Below are 26,639 nucleotides of genomic sequence, written 5' to 3'. Positions count from 1 at the left end.
AATTTTTAAAAAATGAAAATTACAATAAATATCTGAATAACTACAGATAACTTCCATAAAAGGAGAAACACTTAAAAGTTAAGTATTTTGAGATACAAACATTGGAAAGCTGTATGTATTGCTTTTCAGGAAATTGTTCCATTGCCGTCTCTTTTCACTGATTCAAAACCTTGGCTATTCATGGTGGCGTAATCCTGCTATCCTAGTGCTCAGGAAGCCGAGGCAGGAGGGTCCTGAGTTCCAGGTCAGCCTGGGCTACATGACAAGACCCTGTCTAGAAAAACTCAAAAAACCCTTTTACATCGTTCAATCCAATTTAAAGTAAATTTCTATTCCTGAAATCAATATAATATTAAAGGAAATAAGCTAACAAATAAATAATTGATATGATGTTGACTGGATAATTATTAAATTCTTCCTGTCCAAGTGATCAAACTTATTTAACATTGCTAGATACATATAACACATAGCTTATTAAGCCATGTAATGATTTTGAAAGCTGTCAAGCCATAACACTGAAATCACTCATTTATGCATAATTTCCAGCTAATAGAAAGCACTCCTTTTGCCCTCTCCACAAATCTTTGTATTTCAATATTCAAACAGAAAATAAACCAGAAAAAATTCACTGTAATTCTTCCTTTAGAAATATATAAATGGGGGTTGGGGGAAGGGGGGAGAAATGACCCAAACATTGTATGCACATACGAATAAATATATATATATATATATATATATATAAATGAAATTCTTAATTCATAAATTTGGCAGATATAATGTAATGCATATTTTTCTTTAAAAGATGTATTTTTTTCCTTTTTTCAGTTCTGGGGATTGAACCCAGAACCTTGTACATGCCAGGCAAGTGCTCTACCACTTGAGCCGTGCCCCTTTCGTTTGTGTTTTGAGTTTATTAAATTAGAACTCAAGGCCTCTGTACTGGAGACTACAAAATACTGCTGTGAGAAATTAAAGGAAAGCTATCAAATAGAAAGATATAGCATGTTTGCAACTTAGAAGATTCAATGTTACTGAAGTGGCATTTCTCCTCAAACTGATTCAATTATAAAGCCCGTCAAAAATCCAAGTAAGTATTTTTGTTAAAAACAAACAAAAAAGCCACACAGAATGGACAACTGATTTCCAACTTTATTTGGAAATTATGCACCTAGGACGGCCAAACATTTGAGGGAAAAGATTAAATATGGAGGACTTACACTACTTGATTAAAAAACTTACAATAAGGCTTCAGTTATCCACATTGAGTGATATTGATGTAAAAACAGATGCATACATCAGTGAATCAGAAAAGAGTCTGGAAACAAAACCATACATATGTACTAAAATGATTTTCAAAGATATAAAGATAACTTAGTGAAAAAATGGTCTTTTCAACAAATAGTGGTGTAATAACTGGTTGGATACTGCAAAAAAATGGAAAAAGAATTTACTTTTATTAAACATAAAATTTTACTCAAAATAGATCATACAATTAAAATATAAATCCTTAAAGTATAAAATGTCTGTGAGAAAATCTGTAACCTTGGGCAGATATCTCATAACTATGACATAAAAGTATGATTCACAAATGAAAAAACTGATAAATTATACCTCATCAAAAATAAATTTTCACTCCTCAAAAGATAACATAAAGAAAATGAAGCTGGGGATGGTGGTGCACACCTATAATCCCTGCAGCTGGGAAGCTGAGGTGGGAGGAATCTAAGTTTGAAGTCAATGAAAGCTACATAATGAGACCCTAGACAAGTCATAGAACGGGAGAAATCACTTGTGAAACACATGATAAAGAACTTGTGAACAGAACAAGTTAAATAAGAATAAAGAATTCTTATAACTCAAAAATAAGAACACAGACAACCCAAGCAAGTAACGGCAGAAGGTCATAAAAGAAGACACTCACTGAGACAGGAGACCTCAGGAGATGCGGACAACCGTGAGTAGAGAACACGTGCAATGACCAAGAGCACGATGGCTAACAAGACCAGGTGCTGGTGAATGCGCAGCGGAGTTAGCATCAGATGTCGCTAACGAGAATATAAACTGGTCCAAATACTTTGGAAACCAGTCTCACAGCTCCTTAAAACGCTAAACACGTATTTACATGCCACCCAGAAATTCCCTCACACTTATCTGCCCAACAGAAATAAAAACAGGTCCACAGACACACCTGCATCTGAATGTTCACTGCCAAAAACTGTGCACTGAAATGTCGATCAACAACAGGCACCTCGTCTCCACAATGAGATAATGCTCACACTAAAAATAACAAAACTACTGCAGTGTGCACAATGTGGGGACTCGGAGACATGATGCCAAGTGAAAGAAGCTAGTGACCTAAGTCGGCACACTGTAAGATTCCATTTACATAAAATTTCTAGAAAAAAGTCAACAACTATGTAAGGAGAAGGTATAGAATGACAAACTGCTAGTGGTCTGGTTCTAGAGAGAGAGAGAAAGACAACTGGGATTCATAACAAGGCTTCTGATCAGTATTAAAGTGGGAATTTTTACAAAAATGTAAATATTTACATATTACTTGTACAACTAAAATACGTATTTTTTAATAAAAATAAAAAACAATGGAAGCAAAGTTCTTGTATATATAAGGCGAATATAAAGACACTATTTTGCATTGGAAAATTAATATAATTACTGTATAACCTAATTATGAGTATATGATCCAACATCAGTTTTAAGATTTTTAAAAGAGCCAGGCACAGTGCCTCACATCTATAATCCTAGCTACTCAGGAGGCAGAGATTAGGAAGATCATGAGTTGAGGCCAGACTAGGCAAAAAGTTTGCTCAACCAAATGAGTGGTCATGGTGGTGCAGGCCTATCCTCCCAGCTACAGGGGGAACCACACACAGGAGGATAGCAGTCCAGGCCAGTCCGTATATAAAGCAAGATCCTATCTCAAAAATAGCCAACACAAAAAGGGTGGGTAGAGTGGCTCAAGCAGCAGAGCACCTGCCTAGCAAGTGTGAGGCCCTGGTCTTCATCAGGTATCCCACCATCACATTTCTTAAAAGATGCACAGAAAGATCCAGTTTCTAAAAAGCCAACATCACTTGCATCTACCTTACCACACCACACATCTGTTTGTCAAAGACTTTACTTTCTAACCTGGAATGTCGGAGGCTGTCCTTCTTGTTTTTCGCAGAACACAACGTGCATTCACAGCCAACTGCGTGGGGCTTGGGGAGAGAGACATCCTGCTTTAAGAGCATCGTAAGAATTTCATAGTTGTTACGGTGAGCAGCTAAAATGACAGGTGCAACATCCATAGTTGTTGAATACTCAGGATTCTGTATTCGTTCCATTAGTTTCTGAAAAAAAATTATATAAATGTCCCAAAGTTATTATTTGTGACTTAAAAGTATATTTATCTAAAAAATGAAATGAAAAAAAAAGGAAGACACAAAGAACTTAAGAGAACTTAAGAATAATTTTAAGAACTATGATAAACACTTTATTTATACTAATTTTTTGAAACCTGAGAACTTAAATGCAGTATAATCATAATAGATAAAAAAATGTTCAGTAGGTAGAGATCTGTTTTCCTAATAAAGAAGTGAGGATATCTCGAGAACTACTATAAGAAAAAGTGTGGGGCTGTTGGGTTTTCTTTTTTTTACAAGATTATAGAAACATACATGATGAGGATAAAGAACAAGAAATTCATAAAAAGAATATAATGAAAAATAGAATGTTAAAAACAGGCAGAGCATAAGTGCATGAGAAAACACTAAAAGTTCCATCTGAGTGGCAACTCTTGTCACCCTGACAGTAAAGAAGCTACCTGGCAAAGCTGGTAGGTAAGAAGCACCCTTCACTTTTGCCTCTATTCATCCCCAGTCGCTACCTGTATCACCTCCTCTTACAGATGCACACAACACTGTCTGAGCTGCAGTTTAATGAGAACTGGGACCATCAGGTACTTTACATTCATCACCCCACTTAATCCCACAGCAGCCTGCAAGCTGAGCATAATTAATAACCATAAAGACACTGAGGCTCAGAGAAGTTAATGTGCCCGAGACACACAACAGAGCAGCGGTGCTGACCAGATTCAGACTGACACTCCAGGGCCTGAGCTCTTTCCACAACATGGGCCCATGGACCTGGTGATGGCATGAAATGAGGAAAAGAATTAGTAATTAAAGAATCAGGGTTAAACAAAAAGGTTGGCTTTTTAATGACTATTGCATATTCTTTCCAAACTTCTCACTTTTTCGCAGAGGTTTCCCTGAGAGCTGTTTGATTCCAGTGAAAGCTCATCAAGTTCGCATTTGGGTAATTTTTATTAACATTGTAAAAGTAGTGTACACTCATTATAAAATATCTGAAAAATATAGAAAAACAGAAAGAAGAATAAAAATACCCATATTCCTTCTATCCAAACAGCACTTTACATTTATAGCATTTGCTTCTAATCCTTGCTTTTCCACACCCCCTTCTAGGGACATCTGTGGCATAAATCAGAGGTATGCTAAACACTGGATTACAAACAATGGTTCTGGGCCCAGAGGCCGTGCTCAAGCAGAGGAGCCCTGCCTGGCAAGGGCAAGCCCCTGGTTCAAACTCCAGTACCACCAAAAAAGAAAAGAAAAAAAGGAACAATGGTTCTTAATATCCCAAAGATCAAGGACTCTTTTAACAATCCCATAAAGCTACAGCCCAGGATCTTCAAGGGGAAAAAAAAAAGTTCTACTAAGAATTTAAGGAAGTTCACTGACTCTGCACCAAGACACTTTGCTAATTTAAATGACACTAAGGCACCCATCTGTAGGAAAAGAGGTTTTACAAATTTAGGATTCTCTCATTAACATAGACTCCCCAGAAGCAGGATTACAAAGGCCAAGAAAAGTTTTGAAGCTCTTAATACACAACGTTAATCAAAGTCCTTTAGTTTATATTATCAGTAATATTAGAACACATCCATTTCAGTCTAAAGCTTTACTCACCAGCATTGTGAGATCACTCTAATTTATGAGTGAAAAGTATTAGCATGAAATTTTAATTTACTTCCTTTTGATCATTGGTAAGTTGTTCATATACTTCCTATTTACTTATTGGAGACTTCGAGTTGGTGAATTTATTTAAAAATTTTCCTTTATATTACTGGCCATAAACAAGAGAAAATTATATTTAATTCCAAGAGAAGGGTTCTAAGAGAAAAGTGGGCCTCTTTAACTATATGAGTAACTCTACTAGACATGTATAAGATTAAAGTTCATAATTTCATTGCTCATTATATAATCTATGTACTACGAAATAAATAACTTTATTTGAAAGTCAACTGTGAAAAAGACCATTTTGACAAGCCAAGATTACAGAATGAATCCACCGAAATGGTAAAAGGTTTATAAAAATATTTAATACTGCCTTTCTAAAAGTCATAAAGATGTTAAATTGTGATTTTGCTATTATTGGAAGAATTCAAATAAAGCTGAATAACCTTTTTTTGTTAGGGTAGAAAGTGTTTTTTTCACTCAGTAGTGAGGCCTGCCAGGTTTAATTGGTAGAGGTAATGGTGATGAAATAACACTTGTCAGTATACTCCACCTGCCACCTGGCCACAAGGAAGGAAATGGATTAGAAGGCTAGAAGGTAAAACAGGTACACCGACATATGACAGTAGCTGCAAAATAAAATGCAGAAAACTGACTCGGACTCTAAATACTTCTGGTCTTTTGGATAAGGACACTGTCTTTATCCTGTTTATTTTATTCCTGTTGGTTTCTTTCCCCACTTAAAGTAACAGGTACTACATTCTGGAGAAAGTCACACTTTTTTGCTTATTTGCTTTCTTTTGTGGTGGTAGGAATTGGACAGAGGGCCTAGTGCATGCTAGGCAAGCACTCTACTACTGAGCTACACCACTGACCCAAAATGTCATACTTTTATAATAGTCTAAACAAGAGTAAACTTTTTCAGTTAACATGATCAAGTATGAAATTTAGCAGAGCCTCTCGTAGTTCTCAGATCATGCTACAATCTATTAATTTATAATGAGTTCTTAAAAGATTTTTCTTCTGAATATGAGATTATACTCCCAGCAGTTATTTAAACTGTTTGTTTTACTACACCCTCACAATAATAAATGTTACGATTTTAAAACTTTGATAGGCAATAAATATCTAATTTTTAAATTAATATTTACTTATTAGTAGCTATTTTCCTCATTACAAAGGCAATTAAAAAAATAAATAAAACCCTTAATCTTGTCAATCAGAAAGAGATGACCATCGGAAGGCAACATTTTGCTGCAATTCCATATAGTCTTTTCTTCTATGCATATTTTAATACTGGATTGTATGTATAATTCACTAACCTCACCTTTTCTCATTTAATATATTTTTCCATAGTACCAAAAATTCTTTTAAAAACCTCATTTTAATGACTGCATAGTATTCCATTGTGTGTATGTGTTACTTCTATTTCCTGTCTTCTCATTTGGGATATTTATTTTCATCTTCCCCCTACCCAGGGGATCAAACCCAGGGCCTTCAGCAACGCAGGCAAGCAGCACTCTACTGCAGAGCTACTTTTAGGATGTTTAAATTGTGTCGCAAGGGATATTTCTTAGTACCACAGTTGATTTTAATCGATAACTTGTCCACTTTTCTGGCATGTTCCTTCATAAATTTCTAGAGAAGAAAGCACTAAGTTAACGAATGTGAACTTCTTGTTTATGACACATCTTGCCAACCTGCTTCACAGAATACCTGCCCACCAATGTTTTTTTTTTTTAATTTTCTAACTTGATTAACAAAAACTAGTACGTTGTATTTGATTATTAGTAAGGTTTAATATATTTTCTTTTTTAGATTTTTCTCATGTTCTCTTCTGATTTTGATGTTTCTATTAATTTATCTAATATTAAGATGTTAACTTGAGATGTTTCTGCAAATATCTTTTCCCAGTTACCCATCACCTTCTAAATTTTGCCTGATATTTGAATTCCAGAACTTTACTAAGGCCTGACTGCGCCACTGTAACTTTTGTCCACTGCTTTTATGCCTAGTACTTTCTCTGCTCCCTCAATCAGTTAAACATCTGACTATATTATCTTTCAGTTTTATGGGTTCACTGTTTACATTTAATTCTTAAATGTATCAGGAAACTAATCTGTATTTTCAATGTTACCCACAGAATATTCCAAACTAAGTATACTGGTCCACGCTGACAAAATTATGGAAATGTTAACTACCTAAAAAAGTTTTCCTGAAAACAATACTAATTATTCTTACAAGTGTCTACTCATTCTAAAGTAAATAGTTTATGAAATGAAAAAAACCTATTTTTAAAAAAGACAAAATAAATTTGGGGTAGAAAAAATGGCCATGGGGCAGGAGATCTACTTCTGTTTCAAATCCAAATTAGTAAGTATTTAAGAGTACTAACTACTATAGTTGGTCTTGATGATCGTTTTGGTCGATGATTAAGTAGTATATCAACAGCTCCCACTACTTCAGAGTCGATTGCCACCAAAAGTGCATCTGCGGACTTTAAAAAAAAAAAGTTAAAAATGAAAATGGAAGATAAAGAGTTAATGTCTAAAAATCTAAACTATTGTAAACAGTGATACTGAATCTTCAAAAATTCAGGCTGTACAAGTGGTACGTTTGCGTGCCTTAGCAGTACTTCTGTGTACCACAGTCTACACGCGTTCCTGTCTGGTATAATAATAAATGCTGGAAAGGAGTTGCAAGTGGGACAGTGCTGACCCATGCAGATCTTTACTCTTGTACTGTGGACCAAAAGAACTTAACATTCCAAATCTGTAAAAGAGATTTCCAGGAGCTGTTCCCACAGGAAAAGGGCTACACTAGGTCTGATAGCATCAATGGATCATTAGATCAGGGGAAAAGGGAAAGTACAGAGAGAGGAGAACCCTGCTCTCACCTTCCACATGGAAATGGTACAAATTTGACATTAATACCAACAATCTTAGTTTCCCAAGTCTGCAGAGGCGGGAGGGAGTGGTGACTTTACAGTTCTACTCCTAACCCGCGGCTCATCATGGAGTCCTCTTCTGACAGGAGGAACAGGGGACAGCCTCGAGGAAATGGGGTCTCTCAACTTTAACAGTCCATAGGACTGGCAACCATGACATCAGGTTTGTTTGTTTAAAGAAAACCTAACAGCAGAAGAATATATAATGATTCAATCTAAGATACTGCTCTGATTATTTTCAAACTACATTTAAACTGACATAATCTTTACTACTTAAATCAATCAACATTCTTCTTCTATTGGTATAGAACGAAAGTATATCAGATCTTCAGTATTTTTTGTAATTGAAAAGAATAAAGCTTTTACCCGCTTTATCTGAATGTCAAAAATAGTACTGAAAATAGCAAGCTTACCTAAATGTTGAAAAATAGGACTAAACACTCCCCCAAAAGGGCTGAAATCTCATTCAACCATTAGGAATTGCCTATGTTTTCCCATAGGAAAAACTGCTCACCCAAATGAGAAATTTAATCCATCATTTTATCCCTTAAAACTTTGAGGGTTCATTAGGCTATAGTCCTTGCCTTGAAGTTCCTGCATTTTTCTTTTGCTTTGTAAACATTTCTCTTTATTTTAGCATATTCAATCAGGTGAAGCAAACAAACTTTAAAAAAAAAACCTGCATCCATTATTACTAAATATTTCATTTATGTTTTTAATTTTAATCTATAATGCTAACTTTAGTAGTACCAATGCTCTCAAATACAAGGCAATTCCAACTATCTGAAATACAGTCATGAATCAAATAGCAGCAATTTAACAAAACAAAGAAACCAATTAATCTGTCACAAACTAACTTTATCAGCACTGTTTCCGGAAGAAATGGGCTCCCTATAGACAACTGACTTAGAGTTGTCTATAAGTAGTAGATATCTGGATTTCTCAAGTATTCTTCAGATCTTTACTGAATGACAAACAGCTAGATTGAAACCAACAAAGAGGCAGAAAGAAAGAAAAAAAATGCTAAAATTTGACCATTGAAAAAATAAAATACCAGCATAGCAAAATCACTATCAGTATGTAGCAGTCTGAAGACATTTAATCTAAGGACAAACATTAGTAGTTTCAGACCATATGAAGCAAAGAAAAATGATTATATTCTCAGTAGTTCCAATTTCTGATGGTAAAGATAAATTATATTCAGATACAGTACTCCGTAAAAAGTAAAGATGCATAATAAATTATTCAATTCTTAAAAGAATAAGCTTCAGCTAGAAAAAAAACTTATGTAAATTGTAATGTAAATAAGGAATGATCATTGATTTACTCTGCATAAATACTATGTTATTTGATAAATGTCTGTTCTAAAGAAAAAACATTTTAAGTTATTTTAAAAATACATACAAATGTGTAAAATATCTGCACTAGTTTTGTTTCCCGACTGCTTGCTTTATTTAAATAGTTTCAGTAAAATAGCTCCAAACATGTACTTATTTATGTATGTATTTATGAGGTCACCATCTTTCTTCTCAACTCAGAATTTGTCCTTCAACAATTCCCATACTCTTTCCTCTAAGCTCAGAGTAAGAAGCTAGTAATTTCCTTCTCGAACATAATTTCCTACCTTAGTACTGTATTTTACTACTGTCCATCTCTACGGGGACCTTGGTCCTTCATTCACAGAAGTGTCAGTCCCACCTCCACAACCTGCACTCCTTCTCACCACCTGCTGATTTAACCTGATCCTTTCTTACCGCTCATGTTCCCTTCTTCCTTCCTGGTGTCAGACTTGCTAGTCACCATGACACTTTCTCTAATTCTACCACTTTCAAGAACTTTCAAGAACCGCGCCTCTTCTATTGCGCACTCCTCGATTTCTAGACAACAGCATGACTGTCAGGATGCTACACTATCCTAACTGCCTGGTCATCTCCAACCATTCATGTGGTCTCCTGTAATGAAACCCTTTCCTTCTAGTACTCTTTATATGCAACCTAAGCATGAGTCTGCACTCCAGGCCTTTCTCATCAGTTTCGTTCTACTTGTTTTTCTTGGTAACTCCCGTTTTTCTCCAACCCAATACTTTGTTCAAAAAGGCTGTCGATTCACTATTTCAAGAATACACATTGCACATGTCTCTGTTTATCCCCTCTCTACATCCCTTGTTCCTTACCTATCTATAATTTGACAATAGATTAGGCTAATAGGTAGAAGCATGGACTCTGGAGCCAGAACCGGGGTTTGAAGTCCACGTCTGCCATTACAGAGTAACTTTGGGCAAGTCCATCTTTCTGGACATGCGTTTCCTCCTCTGTAAAACAGGGATAACAGTGTCTGCCCCACAGGGCAGCTGTGAGGATTAAGTGAATGCATTAAGGTTACCGGCACAGAATGCCACTACGGACACACGAGCAATACTATTATCTCAAGGCCGAGCTCAATCACACTCTTCCAGTGAAGCCTGTCTTAATGCTTTCTTTAAAACACTTTGGTTTTCAGTGCCAAGGAACAAACACAGAACTTTACCACAAGAAAGGTAGAAAACTTTCTTGATGGCTCTACTCCAGTGATTTTACCCTTTTTTATGTTTCTAGACCAGTTATACTAAGCCACCTAAGTTTCAGTATAAAAGTTGGGTTTTTCAACAGTAGCACTATGGGCATTTTTGAGCCAGATTATTTTTTGTTGTGGTAGATGCCCTGTGTCTTGTGGCATGTCCAGCAACATCCCAAGCTTCTACCCACTAGACACCAGTAATAAGCTGTTCCCCATTGTGGAACTCAAATGTCTCCAGACATTGCCACATTTCCCCTGCTAGGGCAAAATCATTTGGTTAAGAATCAATGATATAACATAAGATAAAATATAAGAAAGCACTTTGTAACCACAAAGCGATATACAAGGGTCAAGCATTATTAACACTCAGCATTTATCAAATACACCTTTGTATTATTTAGTTCATTTGTAATTCATACACACTTTAATTGTCTAGTTCATTTTAGGATCCTTTAGTGAAGAACCACTATTTTGTTTATTCACATCCACAATCACACCAACCACAGGTCCTGGAGAATAAGACACAGGTAAACTGGACAGGACACAGTGAACTGGAAAGAGCATGGGATTTGCACTCAGCAGATTCAATTCAACTCTTTGCTTTGCCTTTACTAATTTTAGAACTTTGGGCAATTCATTAAAGTCTATGAGCCTCAGTTTTCTGACCACTAAAATATAACATCTATGTAGGTTAACTGTGTGGGGTATACTCAAGAATGTAAAAGAACTAGGTATACAGGAGGATTATTCCATACATAAAATCATAAGTGTAAAAACACAAAATTATTATATCATAATACCTGTTTTATCCAGAATCATCAGGGACTGAATGTCCTTATAACCTTATTTTCTAAGTAACTGAAGCTTATGCCTTTAAGTATTTAACTTTAAAATTTAAACCATTTTGATGGAAGTCTTTTGCTTTCAGAAGTGCTATGGAAATATATTCTTCTTTCTTCTAAAATAATAGGTAGCGAATATAATTTAACTTTTCCTTACTGATTCTAAGCCATTGTTATAAAACACACCTTAATGACCGTTCTAACACAGCTGCAGCAGAGCCCATCAGGTCTGTAATGCACCTGACCTCTGATTAAGGAATCTCAGTCTGTGCTACTTCAGCTCTGAGGTCCCTTTCAGCTCTAAGGCCTTCCACTGCCCCTCCAACTCTTTGCAGGTTACAAAACTAAGAAGTTAGGTTTATTAAACTGGTTCTCAAATGAGAAAAATCAATCTTTGAACCAGGGTAGCAATTTGAAAACTTCATTGCAGCCACTGTGGCTGCTCAGTGGTACTTTTTACTCAGTTTCTGGTTCTCAGTTGTGTTCTGCATAGCTGAAGTTACTGGATAGGCAAATTCTTTTTTTACTCTAAGAATATGTTCATATGCCTGTAAGTAAGATGGGCCACAGAAATACCTATCCTCTGACATTTCCACAACACTTGTACTATTTTTAGGTATATAATACAAATAGTAATAATATAGGTAATACAAACAAAGTCATGATCATTTACCTCTATCAGATGTAGGGAAAAGTGACAGTTGAAAAGAGAAAGATAAATCAATTAAAAATATTCTACCTAAAAATGGCTCTTTTGGTTTGTTTTGAAAAACTTTTTAGTGGCTCAAGCCAAGCAGAAGGTGAGAAACAGGAAAAAAAAAGAAGTGAAAGAAAAAGAAGAAAGTGAACCAGAAGGAAAGATGACAACATGGCATATCTAACATTTCTTAGAAGCTACTGGAAATATTGTCTAGCCTGTACCTGACAACCGTAGTCCAAAAGGAGCTGCAGTATATCCAAGTTCTCGTTCTCAATAGTTATGGTAACAGCGTTTCTCCCAAGCACATCTACGCAATTTATGTTCAAGTCCCCTGAACTGTTCTCCTCCAAAATCTTTTTAACCATATAATAGTCACCTAAATAACAATATACAAACATAATTTAATATTCAATACATATTAAATAAGAATGACTGTAAAGAAAAATTTAGCTTGTTGAATTAAAGGATTAAAATACGTAAATTCACTTTTGTATATAGAAATGTACAAAGCAAATGTAAAATTTTTCTGGATAAAAAAGTGTATCTTGATAAAATAACACATCAGCAGCAAATATAAAACACAAGTAGAAAAATTTTAAATGGGCAGTATGAAATAAAACTTACTACTTTAAAATTCTTAACTTGAAAATATAAGCAGAGAAACTTATAGAAGATATATAAAGCAATTTAATAAAGAATGCCTCAAAATGTAGACTGCAGCTAGAAACATAAGAAGCTTAAAAGAATGTTTTATTTCTCAGACATACACACACATCATAATGGCTAAAATCAGATCTAAGTAGAAGATATTTTAAAGAGTATTTACAGAGGAACACATACTGTTGAAAAGCGGTGTGAACATGTACAAGCTTGTGGGTATGCAGAACATGAGGGAAGGCTGTCTGAAAATCCCCTCTCCTCCCCATACACACACACACACACACACACACACACACAGCATCTCATTATGAAGCTGTTTAGAGCAAATAACCAGGGAATACTCAGCTCAAATCAGGACTAGAATTAATGCCTGACCTATCAGGAGCAGGTACATTACCTTCTGTCCGACTGTAGAGTCCACAACAAAACAGTTAAGCCGTGTGGCCTATAATCTTATCTACTTAGGAAGTAGAGACAGGAGGATCCCAGTTTAAGGCCAGGTCAGGCAAAAAGTTAGTAAGACCCTATCTCAACAAACAGGCCAGGCATGGTGGTTCATGCCTGTACCAGCTATGCAGAAGGCAGAGGTAGGAAGATTGCAATCTGAGGCCTGCTAGGCAAAAGCACAGGACCCTATCATTAAACAAAAGAAAAAAGGGCTAGCGGTGTGGCTCAAATGGTAGATCACTTGCCTAGCAAGTGCAAGGCTCTGAGTTCAAACACTAGTACTGCCAAATAAATAAGATAGCAAATTTTATTTATTAAAATTTCACATAAATTTGCTAATATTTTTAATCTATGACCTTACGGTCCCCACACATTTTGAAAGACATTGAATAGCTTTCTTGACAATATGTTTCCTTAATTTTCTCTAGAATAAAACTAGTCACAAAAGAAAATCTTTCCCTATGGCACTAGTAACTAGTATTTTAGATACATTCCTCCACGGTGAATGCTTAGCAGACAAACACTTTGCAAAGTGACAAGTCATGAGTTGTACAACACTGACCAAACAAACCAGTAAAAAGTTATCACTACTACTGGAAGATAACATATAAAATCTGTCTCAGATTTATCTATTTTATTATCTTAGTAGTAGAAAAACACTACACACAAAAGCTCAGCTTTGTTCGCATGTCTAGGTGAGCATTAATTTTCTATCTTGCTTGAGACGCATTAGGCTTTCTAAATCTAAGAACTCCTGTCCTTCCTTAATTCTGCAATATTTTCAGTGTTGTCTTTAAATGTTGCTTCCTTACCAAAGTTTACATCTGCAAGTCACTTAAAGCAACGTGCTGTATTTAAAAAAGACCATAGTAGTCTTAACTTTTAGGATGAGTATATACTTATAAAGGCTAGGAAACTTAAAATTGATAGCAATAAGCTGATTACACAGCAGGGTTACAATTCTAAATGCCTATGTATGCCAGACAAGTAGGTTTTATATTTTCATTTTATAATGAAATTGATATCAAGAGCTGCATACATCTTTTACTTTTTAAAATATAACAGATAGAAGGAATGCAACATAATCTGCTTACTTTTTTGACTAGATAGTTGTCATTTTTCAATGAAGGAAAAAGAAACCTTTTTCCTTCAGGGAGGAACTCAATAGCAAGTCATCTCAGTTGCCTCTCCAAAACACCACTCATACTCATTTGCTTGTCCCCAAACACACTGCTACCTCTCTCCAAGTCACCATTAGCTCTCTCCCAGACAATGAAAAAGCCTAACTGATATACCTGCTGGAAAAGATTCTCTCTTTGACCAAATTCTAACTAGGCTCCTCTGGCTCACTTTTTGACTAGGCCTCAACATTGGTGTATAAACACTTGAACATACTTTCTAACAGTTCAAGGACGAATGACTAGGATGATCCTCTTTAAGTGTAAGCCTGAGAAAACTTACGGCCGCCAAAAGAATTCACTGTTTGTTCCAGTCAACATCTGAAGACCGGGCCTCTCTTTCCCAGCCTCTATGAGAAGTTCAGAGCCTAACTTCCACACAGTGCCAATTAGCAAACCACACTGGCTTCGCACAGACCAGCTACCCACTTCCCTGACTCTCCTGACCTACCTCACCCTCTCTACTCCTTCATTCTTCCTTTAAACCAACCAGTCACCTTTGCACAAACTGAACTTGGATTCAGTTCACACTCAACTCTTTTCCCTATTGCAATTTTATATTACCCAAATAATACTTTACACTCTAGCCCAGGGGACAACAAAATTATTCAGAAAAAGGGCCAGATAGCAAATATACCAGGCTTTGTGGGCCATATCTCAGTCACAACTACTCAGACCCTTCAGCACAGAAACAGCAATAGATCATATGTAAATGAATGTGGATATGTTACAATAAAACTTTATTTATAACCTGATTTCATAGAATTTTCAAGTATTAAGAAATACTACTCTGCTTCTAATTTAAAAATGTAACCATCTGAAATGTAAAATATAAAAACCAGTCTCAGTTGAAAGGCCTTATGAAAACAGGTGTATTTGGCCTGTAGGCCGGTTTTCTTACCCTTCTTCTAGCCCCACCTCTTCAACCCATTCCTTACCCCATAGTCAGAGTGATCTTTTTAAAATTCAAAGTGTATCAAGCTTTCAGGCCTCACGATCGTCTATCATCTTGAAAAGCCAAAATTTTTACTCTGGTCTATAAAGCCCTCTAGAACATGGCCCTTCCTACAATTCTAAATTTACCCTGTACCACTCTACTACTCACCCACAAGGATCATTCTAGACCAATGTTTTCCAAGCTGCAAGATGCAACCCATTAGCTGTCATGAAATCAAAGCAATGAGTCTCAACCAGCAATTTAAAAAGTGAAATAGTATAAGACACCAGGGTGAACCCCTGGGTCCTTTGCAACACATTTACTCTAACTGCGGCCAGCCATTGAGAAGCACAGTGGAGAAACATTACAATGGTGACGAAGAGATGATTCCATCTTTCTTCACTGGCATATCATTTCATATTCTGGCATATGATGGTAAAGTTCACCATAACGGAAATGGGAGTGCTAACAATGATCAGTTTTAATTTGGGTATACCAACCAAATTTACCTTAGTTGTGAAGTGTGAGAAATTTTTGCCTGTCAAAACTTTGTAACTCTTTTCAAACCAAGTTTTTACAACAAACTTTGAGTATAATAATTCCAACAGTCCAATTGAAATACTCTCCATTATACTTAAAACACATTTTATTAAGAGAAGAAAGCTTTAGTATCCAGAGAAATGCTACTGGATCTTACACATATACTGGTACGGTATGGAGTTCTTTAAGTCTTCATCATTCACTTTAGCTCTTAAAAATCACTTCTTATTACCTCCTTGTGGTAACTTTTTAATTTCTCATTACCTATTAAACTACTAACGCTAGATGTGAAACTTCCCAGTATCATTAAATTTGATGGAATCAACTATAAAGAAGATAGAGTCCTGGCAGCAGGAAGAGTAATTATTCTTAGGTTACAATAACTATCCAATCAAATTTAATCTTTCAACATCCTTCAGCTTTGTATCATACAAATGTATAGGGCTTGTCTTATATTGTCTTTTTTTCCCCCTTTGTTCACTTCCTAGATAAGAGATTGCTCTGTGCTAGGAAAATCCCATTTTCCAAATCACATACGGCCAATGAAGTTAAGTTGAGCATTTGCTACTTCCCTTCAGACATATCTGTTATACACAAACATACTTTTCCCCCTTACTGTTGCTAATTAGAGCACAAGTATGCATCTTCATTACAGGAAAAAAAAATTCCTAAGGGACAGGGATATAGCCAGTAATTTATTGATAAAGCTCTTTTCCAGTGCCTGAACACACTTAAGAACTTTTAAAGTATATTTTGATAACCATAGAAAGAGCCACAAAGTAAAAATAATGTAAAGAAATACACTTGGGGATCACTGCACTGAAATGCCACTGTTATGAAACTGTGAGGCAGCTATCTGCTCAGAGTCATTCTTTATTAAAATAACTACGAACCACTCACTCCGTATGGTGCCATTTCTCATTCTAAAACTTTGGTGATTTGAAAAACTTTCCAGTACAAAGTACTTGAGTGTTATAACTGATGACAATTTGTGAACCATCAGCACAATGCAGCCTACAGAATCTTCACCTCTTCCTGCAAATTATCCTCCTCATAGCAGACACCTCTTTACACAAGGTGCCATCCATCAACATAAAACTTCTTGGCAATTCCCAGTACTCTGTATTTTTAATTCCCTTCACCCTTCCCTCTGATCTCACCACACTTCAAACTCTCTTCTCAGATAGCTAAAACAAGAAAAAGTACCATTAAATGTATTAAGTAAGATGTTGATGAAACAATAGCTTGTATTTTACCAGAAATGCTGCACATTTTAAAAGCATCCTTAGGCCAAAGGCACAAAAGGCTATGTAGGAACCTAAAGCATCCCTTCTTGCAAGACATCAGTCATTTCACACAGGTGACAGAACACAAACTAGGCTGACCCCAGGAATAAAGGTGAAATTCTATCCTCTTCCTCTCTCCTCTGACCCCACATTGAAATGTCAAGAGACTACTAACTCAAATACAAATTAAATTCCCTCAAACTGCTCTCTGTATAGAGCTGGAAGCAACTGAACCCTTTCATATTTTTTCTTCTGCATGAGAACTGATTACTGATCAACAGCAAATTAGGTTTATGTGAGTTTAAGTTCACAAATGCGTCCAAAATGCCACCGTCTATTCAATTGTTACTTTAAATGAGGAAAATTAACATGAGTTATACTTAATTTAGGTGCTTCTTAAATAAGCAGTATTTACCCATTCTCAGTCAGCAGGCCTGAGGGATACCACAGGCTCCCATGGACAAGAAAGGCCCATTACCACACTAGCTCTCAATGAGGGAGGAAAAGATATGGATGGTAATAATCACGACTTGATAGTTTAAAACAGCAACACATTTATAGTTGGCTCTTGTTTCAACTACAATTACAGAGTTCTATTTCTAAAAAAGTTTCATTTGGTGGGCCCAGACTTAACTATATGCCTGGAGCAGAAACTTTCAATTAACCTTTTCTTCAAAATTTGATGCAAAAAAAGGACCTAGCACTACCTCTGTGATGACCCCGACCCATGCTGACCATCAATAACAGCCATTATTAAGTGGCTACTACCTGGGTCAGCAGTTGCCTAGATCTAGTGAACTCATTTACATGAAAGCCAATTACCACAAACTATAAAATCTTTTCTTTCCTAGTTTGTTTACCGCTTAACCTGTACACACCTTCCAAAGGGCCACCTACTGACCAAAGACACACAACCATCTCATCTCCACAGGTTTTGCTTTAGGAATTCCTAGATTTTCCTCAACTGGACTGTTATAAACATTTTACACATGTGGAGTGAGGTGTAAAATGATAAGGATGAGCTCCTGATTTTCTCTAAAGCATGACATGCTTGCTTTTTACCTTTATTGGGTAAATACGATACACAAAAATCAAGGTTTATAAAGCACCCATACAAAGCAAGTTTAATTTCCAACTAATAGTTGTAAATGTGGAGATGTCTTTTATGACACATATGATTTTCATTCACTCCACTATACCCAGATCAACAGAAGACAGTGGTAACTGATATGGACAGGCATACACATATATACAAACAGATCTGGCTCTTAGAGTTATGAGGGTGAAATGAATGGTCTACAAAGATCGCCCCAACATCTGCTTTACTAAACGCTTGTCACTTGATCTCAAAAATTTCATTTTTAGGGCCAGGTATGGTGGCTCAAGCCTGTAATCCCAGCACTTGAGAGGCAAAGGCAGGAGGATGAGTTTAAGGCCAGCCTGGGCTACACAGGAGAGAGAGAGAGATTCTACTCCAATCATAGTCCATTACACACTTCTCTGCCCTCGATTTGACAGAAATACCAAACTTCCTTTCTTGACATCCTTTCCTTTTGCTTATAGATAGTTACAATGAAGGAGGGTAGCTGCAGTGGTGACTTCTCTAGTACAAAACAATCTTTTCCTTCTTTCAGAGAATTTCTGGAGGCAGAGAATTCAGGCGAGCCACTCCAATTTTTACATAATTTATCTGTAGACCATAATTTTTGTGACATTATAGACATACATTCTACATTTGTTTACGTTTCTGATTACTCAAAGGTGTCCATGGAGGACTTTAAGAAATGTTTTCATAATATAATTTAATACTACTACATCAGAACATAAAAGGGGCTTGAAAACAGACATAGGTGGACTTTGTTCATATGTCAACGTGTTTTCAAAAAGTTGTGTTAACAAATTCCTATTTCAAAAGCATCAAGAGAGGTTAGAGAGGCTGTCGTTTATTTAAAACACTCACACATACAGGAAACAAACCATCTTCTGAACTCAGGGTTTCCACAGTGTAAACTGTCCTGTGGATGTATGGTTTAGAAGTCTGCATGGTTCTAGCAGAGCCTTCCTAGGTGATCACGCCCATCCTACAGCAAGCTGCACTAATTTAGAAACACAGCATTTTCAGTTCTCTTCCTCAGGTAGGAAATGAATCCGGCCCAGGGGCAATTCACAACTCCTTTTATTATACGATATCCCTGGAAAGCATACTTGCATGATGACTTTTTAATATGACCATAAAAAATGATCAATTTCTAGGGTTAAAAAAGGAAAGCACACTAACTACATTCCACATATTTTTGCCCTGTCATTATTTTTCACTACTTTTATCTCCCGGTTCTCTGGCTCTGAACCAATCAACCTTTCTCACTGATAAAAAGCTCGAACAGTCCCAGATGCTCCTTAAGTTTGGTGAAAGTTTGGGGAATTTGGGCACAATTCCTCCAGTCCTGTCCTTAGTTCTTGTGTCTCTACTTAGAATACGCAGACACCTGACTCCACTCCATCTTAACCAGCCAAGGCACTGGGCAATTGATGCCAAACAGCAGAAGAAAGTTTTTTCAAGAACTAAAAAAAAGAAAACAAAACAGAAAAACCAGAACAAGGCGAGAGGTGAGGCTATGAATATAGGACTCTTAAGCGAAGATCCCATTATTTGGAGACGGAAAGGTCCGAAGAACAGAGGCAGGGGAAGTGGACCAGCATCAGGCACGGGGTTAAAACTGGGGTCCCAGCTTCGCCCACACCCCGCGCCACCCTCGCAGCGGAGCCCACGTCGGGGTGGAGCGCCCGGCTCCACGTGCTCACCAGGCACGCGCGCGGCGGGAGCGGACGGCGCCCCGGGGTAAACTGAGGCAGGGAGCAGCAGGCGGGGGCGCAGAGGACGGAGGAAGGAAGGGAGGGGCCTGGCTCTCACCCTTGTCGCACGCCAGCAAGAACAGCTTCTCGTTCAGGGTGTTCTCCTCCTTCACCTCCCGCACATCCTTCAGCGCCATCACTTGGTTCGGCGACGAAGAGGAGGATGGGGAGGAAGGCAGGGAGGAGGAGGAGACTCCCGACAGGTCGGTGCTCGGGTACAGGGCCGCCATCATCGCGGCCCACGAAGGGGGCAGGCCGGGAGACGGGGGTGGGGCCCCCATCGGCCCCGACCCAGGGCCGGAAAAGGGGTGCGTGGTTCCCACGGCCGCCTCGGCGCGCGGCCCGTTGGCCCCGAAGGGCGTCGCCTCCCCTCGGAGCCAGCACTCGCCCTCCACCGACAGCCCCAGGTTGGTGGCGGCGCCAGCGCGGCCCCGGGGCCAGCGTCCCCTCCCCAGCCGCCGGCGGCCCGGCCGCGCTGGTCCGCGCCCGTCCGGGGACGACAGAGTGGAGCGCGCCAGGGCGGCTGCCGAGCGCGGGGCCGTGCCAGGAGCCGCAGGGGCCGCGCGCGGGGCGGCCCGGCCCGACAGGAGGACGGACGAACGAGAGGCTGACGGGAGAGAGGAGCTGGGAGAGGCGCTGCTCAGCACGTCCGCCTCCGGGGCTGTGGGAACCGCCGGCCCCGCTGCGCCCGGAGAAGATAGATGTTCACGACTCTGTCCTCACGTCATCCTCATCCCCGCGGCCGCGACGCCGCCGGGGCGGGGCCTACGGCCTGGGCGGGCTCTGGTGGGCGGAGTCGGGGGCGGGGACGAGCCCTGGTGGGCGGGGCCCTGCAGAGGCGGGGTCTGATAGGGGGAGCAGACACGGGGCTAGCTCTGGTGGGCGGGGCTTGGTGCTGATGCAGCTTGTGTGCTTGGCCCAGCTGAAGGGCCAGGTGAGCCGCATGTGCCCAGCTCTTCTCTACACCCAGGTTCTGGGTTTGGGGCAGTGTCCCCGCTGTCCGCCGCAGTGTCCCCGCTGTCCGCCGCTGCACAGGGAGTAAATCTGCAGCGGCACGCTAATGAGCCCCTTGTGGAATTCTCAAGCCTTTCACAATCCCGTGCTCTCCTCCTAAAGCAGAAAGCAGAGCTCCTGCCAAGCCGCCAGACTGGGGTTTGTCTGCACTTGCTATGAGCTAGCTACCCTCATTTCTAAGGAATGTATATAAATATACATGTTATATTCGTTTGCGATCTGAAATTGGCCTCAGATTCCTGATGTCACCTATTTATTCGCATATAATTCAAAGATGCAACCTGTAACTATATATAGTAAGCACATTTTTAGGACCTACTTTCCATTACAGTTCTTTCAGTGGTTTGTTGATCACATAAATCTGATTTTAAAAGATGCATCTGTTATTCAAGCATCAGCTGACTGAAGCCCAGTAATAATTTGGATAATTTATTTTTAATCAAATGTTATTTAAAGCAGATTAAGCATTATACAATGTTGCCATTGTCTTCCACCTTTAAAGGGTAAGAAGGGAAAACTAAAAATTACCTCTCAAATAATTCCTGTTGCTTCCCAGGGTTGACAACAATAAAAATCTGAGTTGTGCCTTTAAGGCTTTAGGTTTTTAAGACAATATATAACTTTACATCAGAGTATCTGACATTTGAGGGAAATTCTTCCTAGCCTCTTCAGGTCAGTTTTTCGATTCCTGTCTCTGTGAAAACTCTAACTCCCATGTCTCCTAAATATAATTTCCTCACCGCTGTCCTCTCTAGATTTCTATGAAAGGCGTTAGATGCCAAGATTGCCCACCTTCACAGTTTTGTTATTTCAAAATAATTGATACTCTGTTGAGTCATTTTAGTTTTTTCTGTCTTGTATGGAGACAAACCTCCCCATTTGATAACGTTTAACACAGGTGGAAATCTATGTATTTGGTGGGATGTCAGAATTGCTTACTTTGAGGCCAGTGAACACAGATGTACATATTAATGTATATACACTTTGCATTCAGCAAAATGTTTCGTTGGTAGCAGAACGGCTCTAACCTTGACCCACCCAAAATTTCAGTGTTTGAGCCTAAAAATTCAGATGACTCAGAGCTATACAGAGATACATAGTATATTGTATTACTTTAATCTGAAGCCTTTCAACTTTCTGAACTTAGAAGGTTATTTATCCAGAGTACTTCCTGGGGCTGGGTTAATTGCTAAGATTTGAGGGAATTCTAACCGATTTTAGTAGAAATCATAGGAGACATTCTGATGTCTTTGGGGGCCTTACCCACTTCAAAGCAAGCCAGGGTTGTGACTGCTTCTGTTCCTCAAAAGCCCTTGGATCGCCTCAGCTAAATGTCCTCTTTTCTTGCCTCTCTAGTAAACTCTATCCAGCACAAATTGGAGCACTTTAATATCACCTACATGATGTGTAAGTTGATTTTGTATGTCGTATAGAGAGCAATGATATGAAGCTGACAATCCACAGGATGCAAGATTCAGAAGTAGCATCTTGCTCAAGGCAGCTCACCCAAGTCATAGGTACAAAAAAGAAAAGCAGTCACAACTCGTCAGAAAAGAAAAAAGTCCCAGATTTGGATCCATTCCTACAAGTAGCCTAGACCCTCCCCACATCTCTAGCCTCTCGCTCCTCTGCCACGCAGTCCACATTTGCCTGGTTCTTTTCATTACTGCCTGCCAGGCCCACTCCCCACCCCACTTCTCTGTTACTCTCTCTGCTGAATGCTCAGCCCCAAATAAAACATCCTGAGAAAGACCTTACCTAACCACGCAAATTAATCCATCTCGGCTCCCAAGTCAGCCTCTGTCACGTTACACTGCCTTATTCTTCTGCATTGCCCCTGCCCCAAATTCCCGTTCATCCTCAGCCTCTCCGTGCGAGGACGTAGGTCATGGGACGTTCTAGTGTTGTCTCAGCTGAATCCCCAGTGTGCAAGGTAATATTAGAGAATAAATTTATGGTAATGAACTGATCCAAATTAACCCCACACAAACTAAACATGTAATAACCATGTAGCTAGTTGTCAGATGAAAGAACAAAAGAACTACGCTTACCTCCAAAGAAATTATCTAATACAGCTTTTTTTTTTTTTTTTTGGTCTTACTGATTCATTTAGGAGTTGCTCTGTCCTGTAGAAAATAAGCTTATGCTAGAAAAATTTGAATTCGTTTTGTTTCAGTAATGGGGACTGAACCCAGGCTTCTACCATTTGAGCCACGCTCCCAGCCCTTTTGTTTGTATTGTTTTTGAGATAAGGTCTTCCTAAATTTTGGCCAGGCTGCCTCCACTTCCCTAGTAGCTGGGATTACAGGCATGTACATACCACCACACCTGGCAAGGGATATATATTTTTCTTTAAGTGAAGTAAATACCGACACATTTCTACATACACAGCATTTTTATTAAATATGCTTTGTGAGAAAAAGAACACCATAAAGTGCCAAATTTCGTGTAAATCAGATAACTTAGGTGAAAAAAATCAAAGAAGAAAGCATGATTTAAATAATCTCATAAAAGACCAAGAAATACCTTATAATTTTCATATAAGAAAGCAATCATCAAAATATAAAAGGGAAAGAAATCTCTTGTAGAAGAATATATTTCAAAATTCTACCTGTTGATCATTTCATTTAAAAAAAATCTATTCTACACACCTGGAGACTCTCACTTTTCTTATGTATGTTTCAGTTGATGGCTTAAGGAAGGGTTAGAGTACGCATAAACACCGAGATAAAGTGACAGCACTTTGTTACGTAGTAGTATTGCTCACTGGCACTGAGTGAAACACTGGAAGCAGATTTCCGGATTCAACTGTGAGTAGCAGAATTGGTCTATACTGCTAAAAATTCAGGAAAAAACCAAAAAGAGGTATCAAGCCTTATCCCAATAACACAAACCTGACTCAATCACTGCCAGTTTATAGAAGGCTGAGGGGAAGATGTGAAGATATGTTGAGTGTTAAGCGTCAGTCACACTGCTTTCTACTGAAGTTATTTAGTGGGCATATTCTAAATTACAGAGGTTTCATTATGCAGCTAAGTAGCCAGTGTGATATGAAGATAACAGGACAATGTGGACAGGAGGGGATGTTCCAGCCAATGTTTGGATACAAGTATTTTGGAAGGAGTCAGGTGAAAAATAACCATGTATACATTTGTAAGGAGTGTTTGTAAAAGAACTCTCCATGTATCAGATATCCACAAACTGATGTTATACATCTTATAGGGGCAAGATAAACATTTCATGGTTGGCTGATTGACCAATTATACATAGCGCTGAAGAAAACCTGGGTGGTTCGGGTGTATATATGTATGTACACGTAGACACATATTTCTCTAATGTAGTCAACATACATAGTACATGCCATGCGTCATAGGTAAAGCTGAATTACCAAATAGGATATGTAAAGTAGCAATGTGGTTAAAATTAAGTTTTAAGTAAAAAAGCTCCTGCTACTTATACAAGAAAGTGAACTTTGGGATTTATTCAAGAATTAGCTGTTATATATAAAAATTTAATGTTAATGAGCAATTCTTGCCACTTTAAATGTCAATGTAGAAATTTACAGAAAGGTTAGTTTTTAGACTATGAAGTTAGAGGAGGAAAACAAAAGAATTAAAATGGGTTATAACAAGATATTTGTGATCAAAATTAAATAACACATCAAAAAAATCCAAACACATTTCACGGCAGGACCTGCAAAAACTTTTTTGTACTGATCTTTTCTTTAAACCATGAAAAAAGAATGAATTAGGAAACAAAAATAAATGAATCATGAAATATCGGCTTGATAATGAGTATATTCTAGTATCTGTATTGACAGGTAAAATTAATCGTGTTATTCAAAAAGGGTGACAAACTAACAATATGAACAAGATACTGGATTCATTAATGAACATACAACTATTTTGAGCCTACAAATACTCTGATTTTATACCCACTACATTTCAAAATTCTGTAAACTGAGGCATTCGATGTGTTTAATGTGGCAGAAGAGCATACAAAGTGTTCCGTTATTTTATTCTGTTCAGTCCTTTTCCCATTAAGCACGCGAACACCGTCATAACCATCTTCGGTTTCACTTCTACCAGGTCATCAGCCAGTGCGTATATCCGGGCCCCGATCTTTCGAGCGACTGAAATGGCATATCTTGAAAAGAAAGAAATACGTGGGGATTTATCTACTGTGTTTTCACTTACTATCTTTTAACAAAGAACTATTTTGATAATAAACTTTACAAAAAGCTTAAGGTTGTGATTTTTAAATCATATTTCCCATACTAGTTGTACTTAAAAATGTGAACCCTTTTTTGTATTTTTAAAAGCTTTTTTAAGATAGAGTCTCCCTATGTAATCCAGGCTGCCCTCAAACTCACGATCTTCTTCTTTTTTTTTTTTTTTTGCAGTACTGGGGTTTGAACTCAGGGCCTACACCTTGAACTACTCCACCAGCCCCTTTTTTGTGACAGTTTTTTTTTCAAGATAGGGTCTCAAGAACTATTTGCCAGAGATGGCGTCTAACCATGATCTTCCTGATCTCTGTCTCCTGAGTAATTACAGGCCTCAGCCATGGACACCCAGCAATGACCTTCTTACCTCAGCCTCCCAAGTACTAGGATTACAGGCACACGCTACCACACACAGCTCCTGTAAGCATTTTAGAAAATTAAAGACACAAAGGCTTACTTAGCGTTGTTCAGCTTGTCCTCATCAGAAAGGTTGTCCCTCTTGACCATCTCCTGACGAACTGCATTTGGTGCTATAGCATCTATTAAATCTAGGACAGGTAAGCTCGTGCTGATAGATTTATCCTAGGAAATAAAGAACGATGAGCGCTCATCAACACCTCACCTTTAATTACTCATGAAGGTCAGCCTCTTCTGGTCACAGTCACACAACCAAAACCAATCTATACATTTTCTCTGTACTTACTATTTAGCTTTCCTGAAACCAGGACACATGACAAGCTACTTAAAATATGATTTTCCTTCAATCTTTATATAAATCATCCTGTAGAGGGTTGTCACCAGTCTTGAGTAAGCGTTGGGGACAAGACAGCTCCTACACATACTAGCTATCATATCTGTTCTATAAAAAAAACTATAAATAACTGTCAAAGGGGAATAGATGAATCTTAAATTAATAATTTTTCAAATTCTGCTAATATTATTTTATTTCTTAGACCATGAATTCCTAAGAGTTCACTTAATGTTTTTCAGAAAGAAAACTGAATGGTTTAACATTTAAAATGACTGTTCTCCTGGTTTTGCTGATTTAATCCTCATTTTTAATCCTAATAGCCTAGTAAGAAAGGAATTCTGATCCTTGTTTTAATGATGAAGAACAGGAAGTTCAGATGGCTCAAATGACTTGTTTAAGTAAGTACAAAACAAGTGTTAGAACCCATGACAGCCTGACTCAAGGGCCCAAGATACTCTCCCTTTTGAAGTTTCTTCCAAGGCAAGTTCAAAATGGACACCCAAATCCTACTAGATGGAGTGCTGTTGCCCAAACAGCCTGAGCAGCACAGACTCCACCTCTCACAGCACTGGCTTCCCTTTTCCCAGCTGGAACCCTCTTCGCCTCTCTCTCCATCCTAACACAGCCCTTCTTTTTCCTCTCAATCCAGACCCTCAAAAGGACAAGT

General features: G+C 38.2%; 2 protein-coding genes across 13 annotated transcripts in view; both read right to left on the bottom strand.

The window, feature by feature from the left end:
• The window catches only part of Trpc1 (transient receptor potential cation channel subfamily C member 1), a 50,579-nt gene extending 30,206 nt beyond the window's left edge, over positions 1-20,373 (bottom strand). For 3 of the 9 annotated variants that reach the window (XM_074060078.1, XM_074060077.1, XM_074060080.1), the window contains exons 1-4: positions 20,041-20,372; positions 12,303-12,457; positions 7,432-7,533; positions 3,148-3,350 (exon numbers count right to left, since the gene is read on the bottom strand). In XM_074060078.1, coding sequence (XP_073916179.1) covers positions 3,148-3,350; positions 7,432-7,533; positions 12,303-12,457; positions 20,041-20,263 — 683 coding nt within the window. In that variant the 5' untranslated portion in view covers positions 20,264-20,372. Of the gene's footprint in view, positions 1-3,147; positions 3,351-7,431; positions 7,534-12,302; positions 12,458-20,040 lie in introns of all 9 variants that reach the window. The other 6 variants (XM_020161513.2, XM_074060082.1, XM_020161514.2 and 3 more) reach the window with 4 other exon arrangements.
• A 2,999-nt stretch (positions 20,374-23,372) lies between these two features.
• Pls1 (plastin 1) overlaps positions 23,373-26,639 on the bottom strand; it is a 97,479-nt gene continuing 94,212 nt past the window's right edge. For all 4 annotated transcript variants that reach the window (XM_074060227.1, XM_074060226.1, XM_074060225.1 and 1 more), the window contains exons 15-16: positions 25,679-25,803; positions 23,373-25,142 (exon numbers count right to left, since the gene is read on the bottom strand). In XM_074060227.1, coding sequence (XP_073916328.1) covers positions 25,007-25,142; positions 25,679-25,803 — 261 coding nt within the window. In that variant the 3' untranslated portion in view covers positions 23,373-25,006. The remainder of the gene's footprint in view (positions 25,143-25,678; positions 25,804-26,639) is intronic.

The sequence above is a fragment of the Castor canadensis genome, chromosome 17 (assembly GCF_047511655.1).
Source record: "Castor canadensis chromosome 17, mCasCan1.hap1v2, whole genome shotgun sequence".
NCBI lineage: Eukaryota > Metazoa > Chordata > Mammalia > Rodentia > Castoridae > Castor > Castor canadensis.
This window is presented reverse-complemented; position numbering and strand designations above follow the sequence as displayed.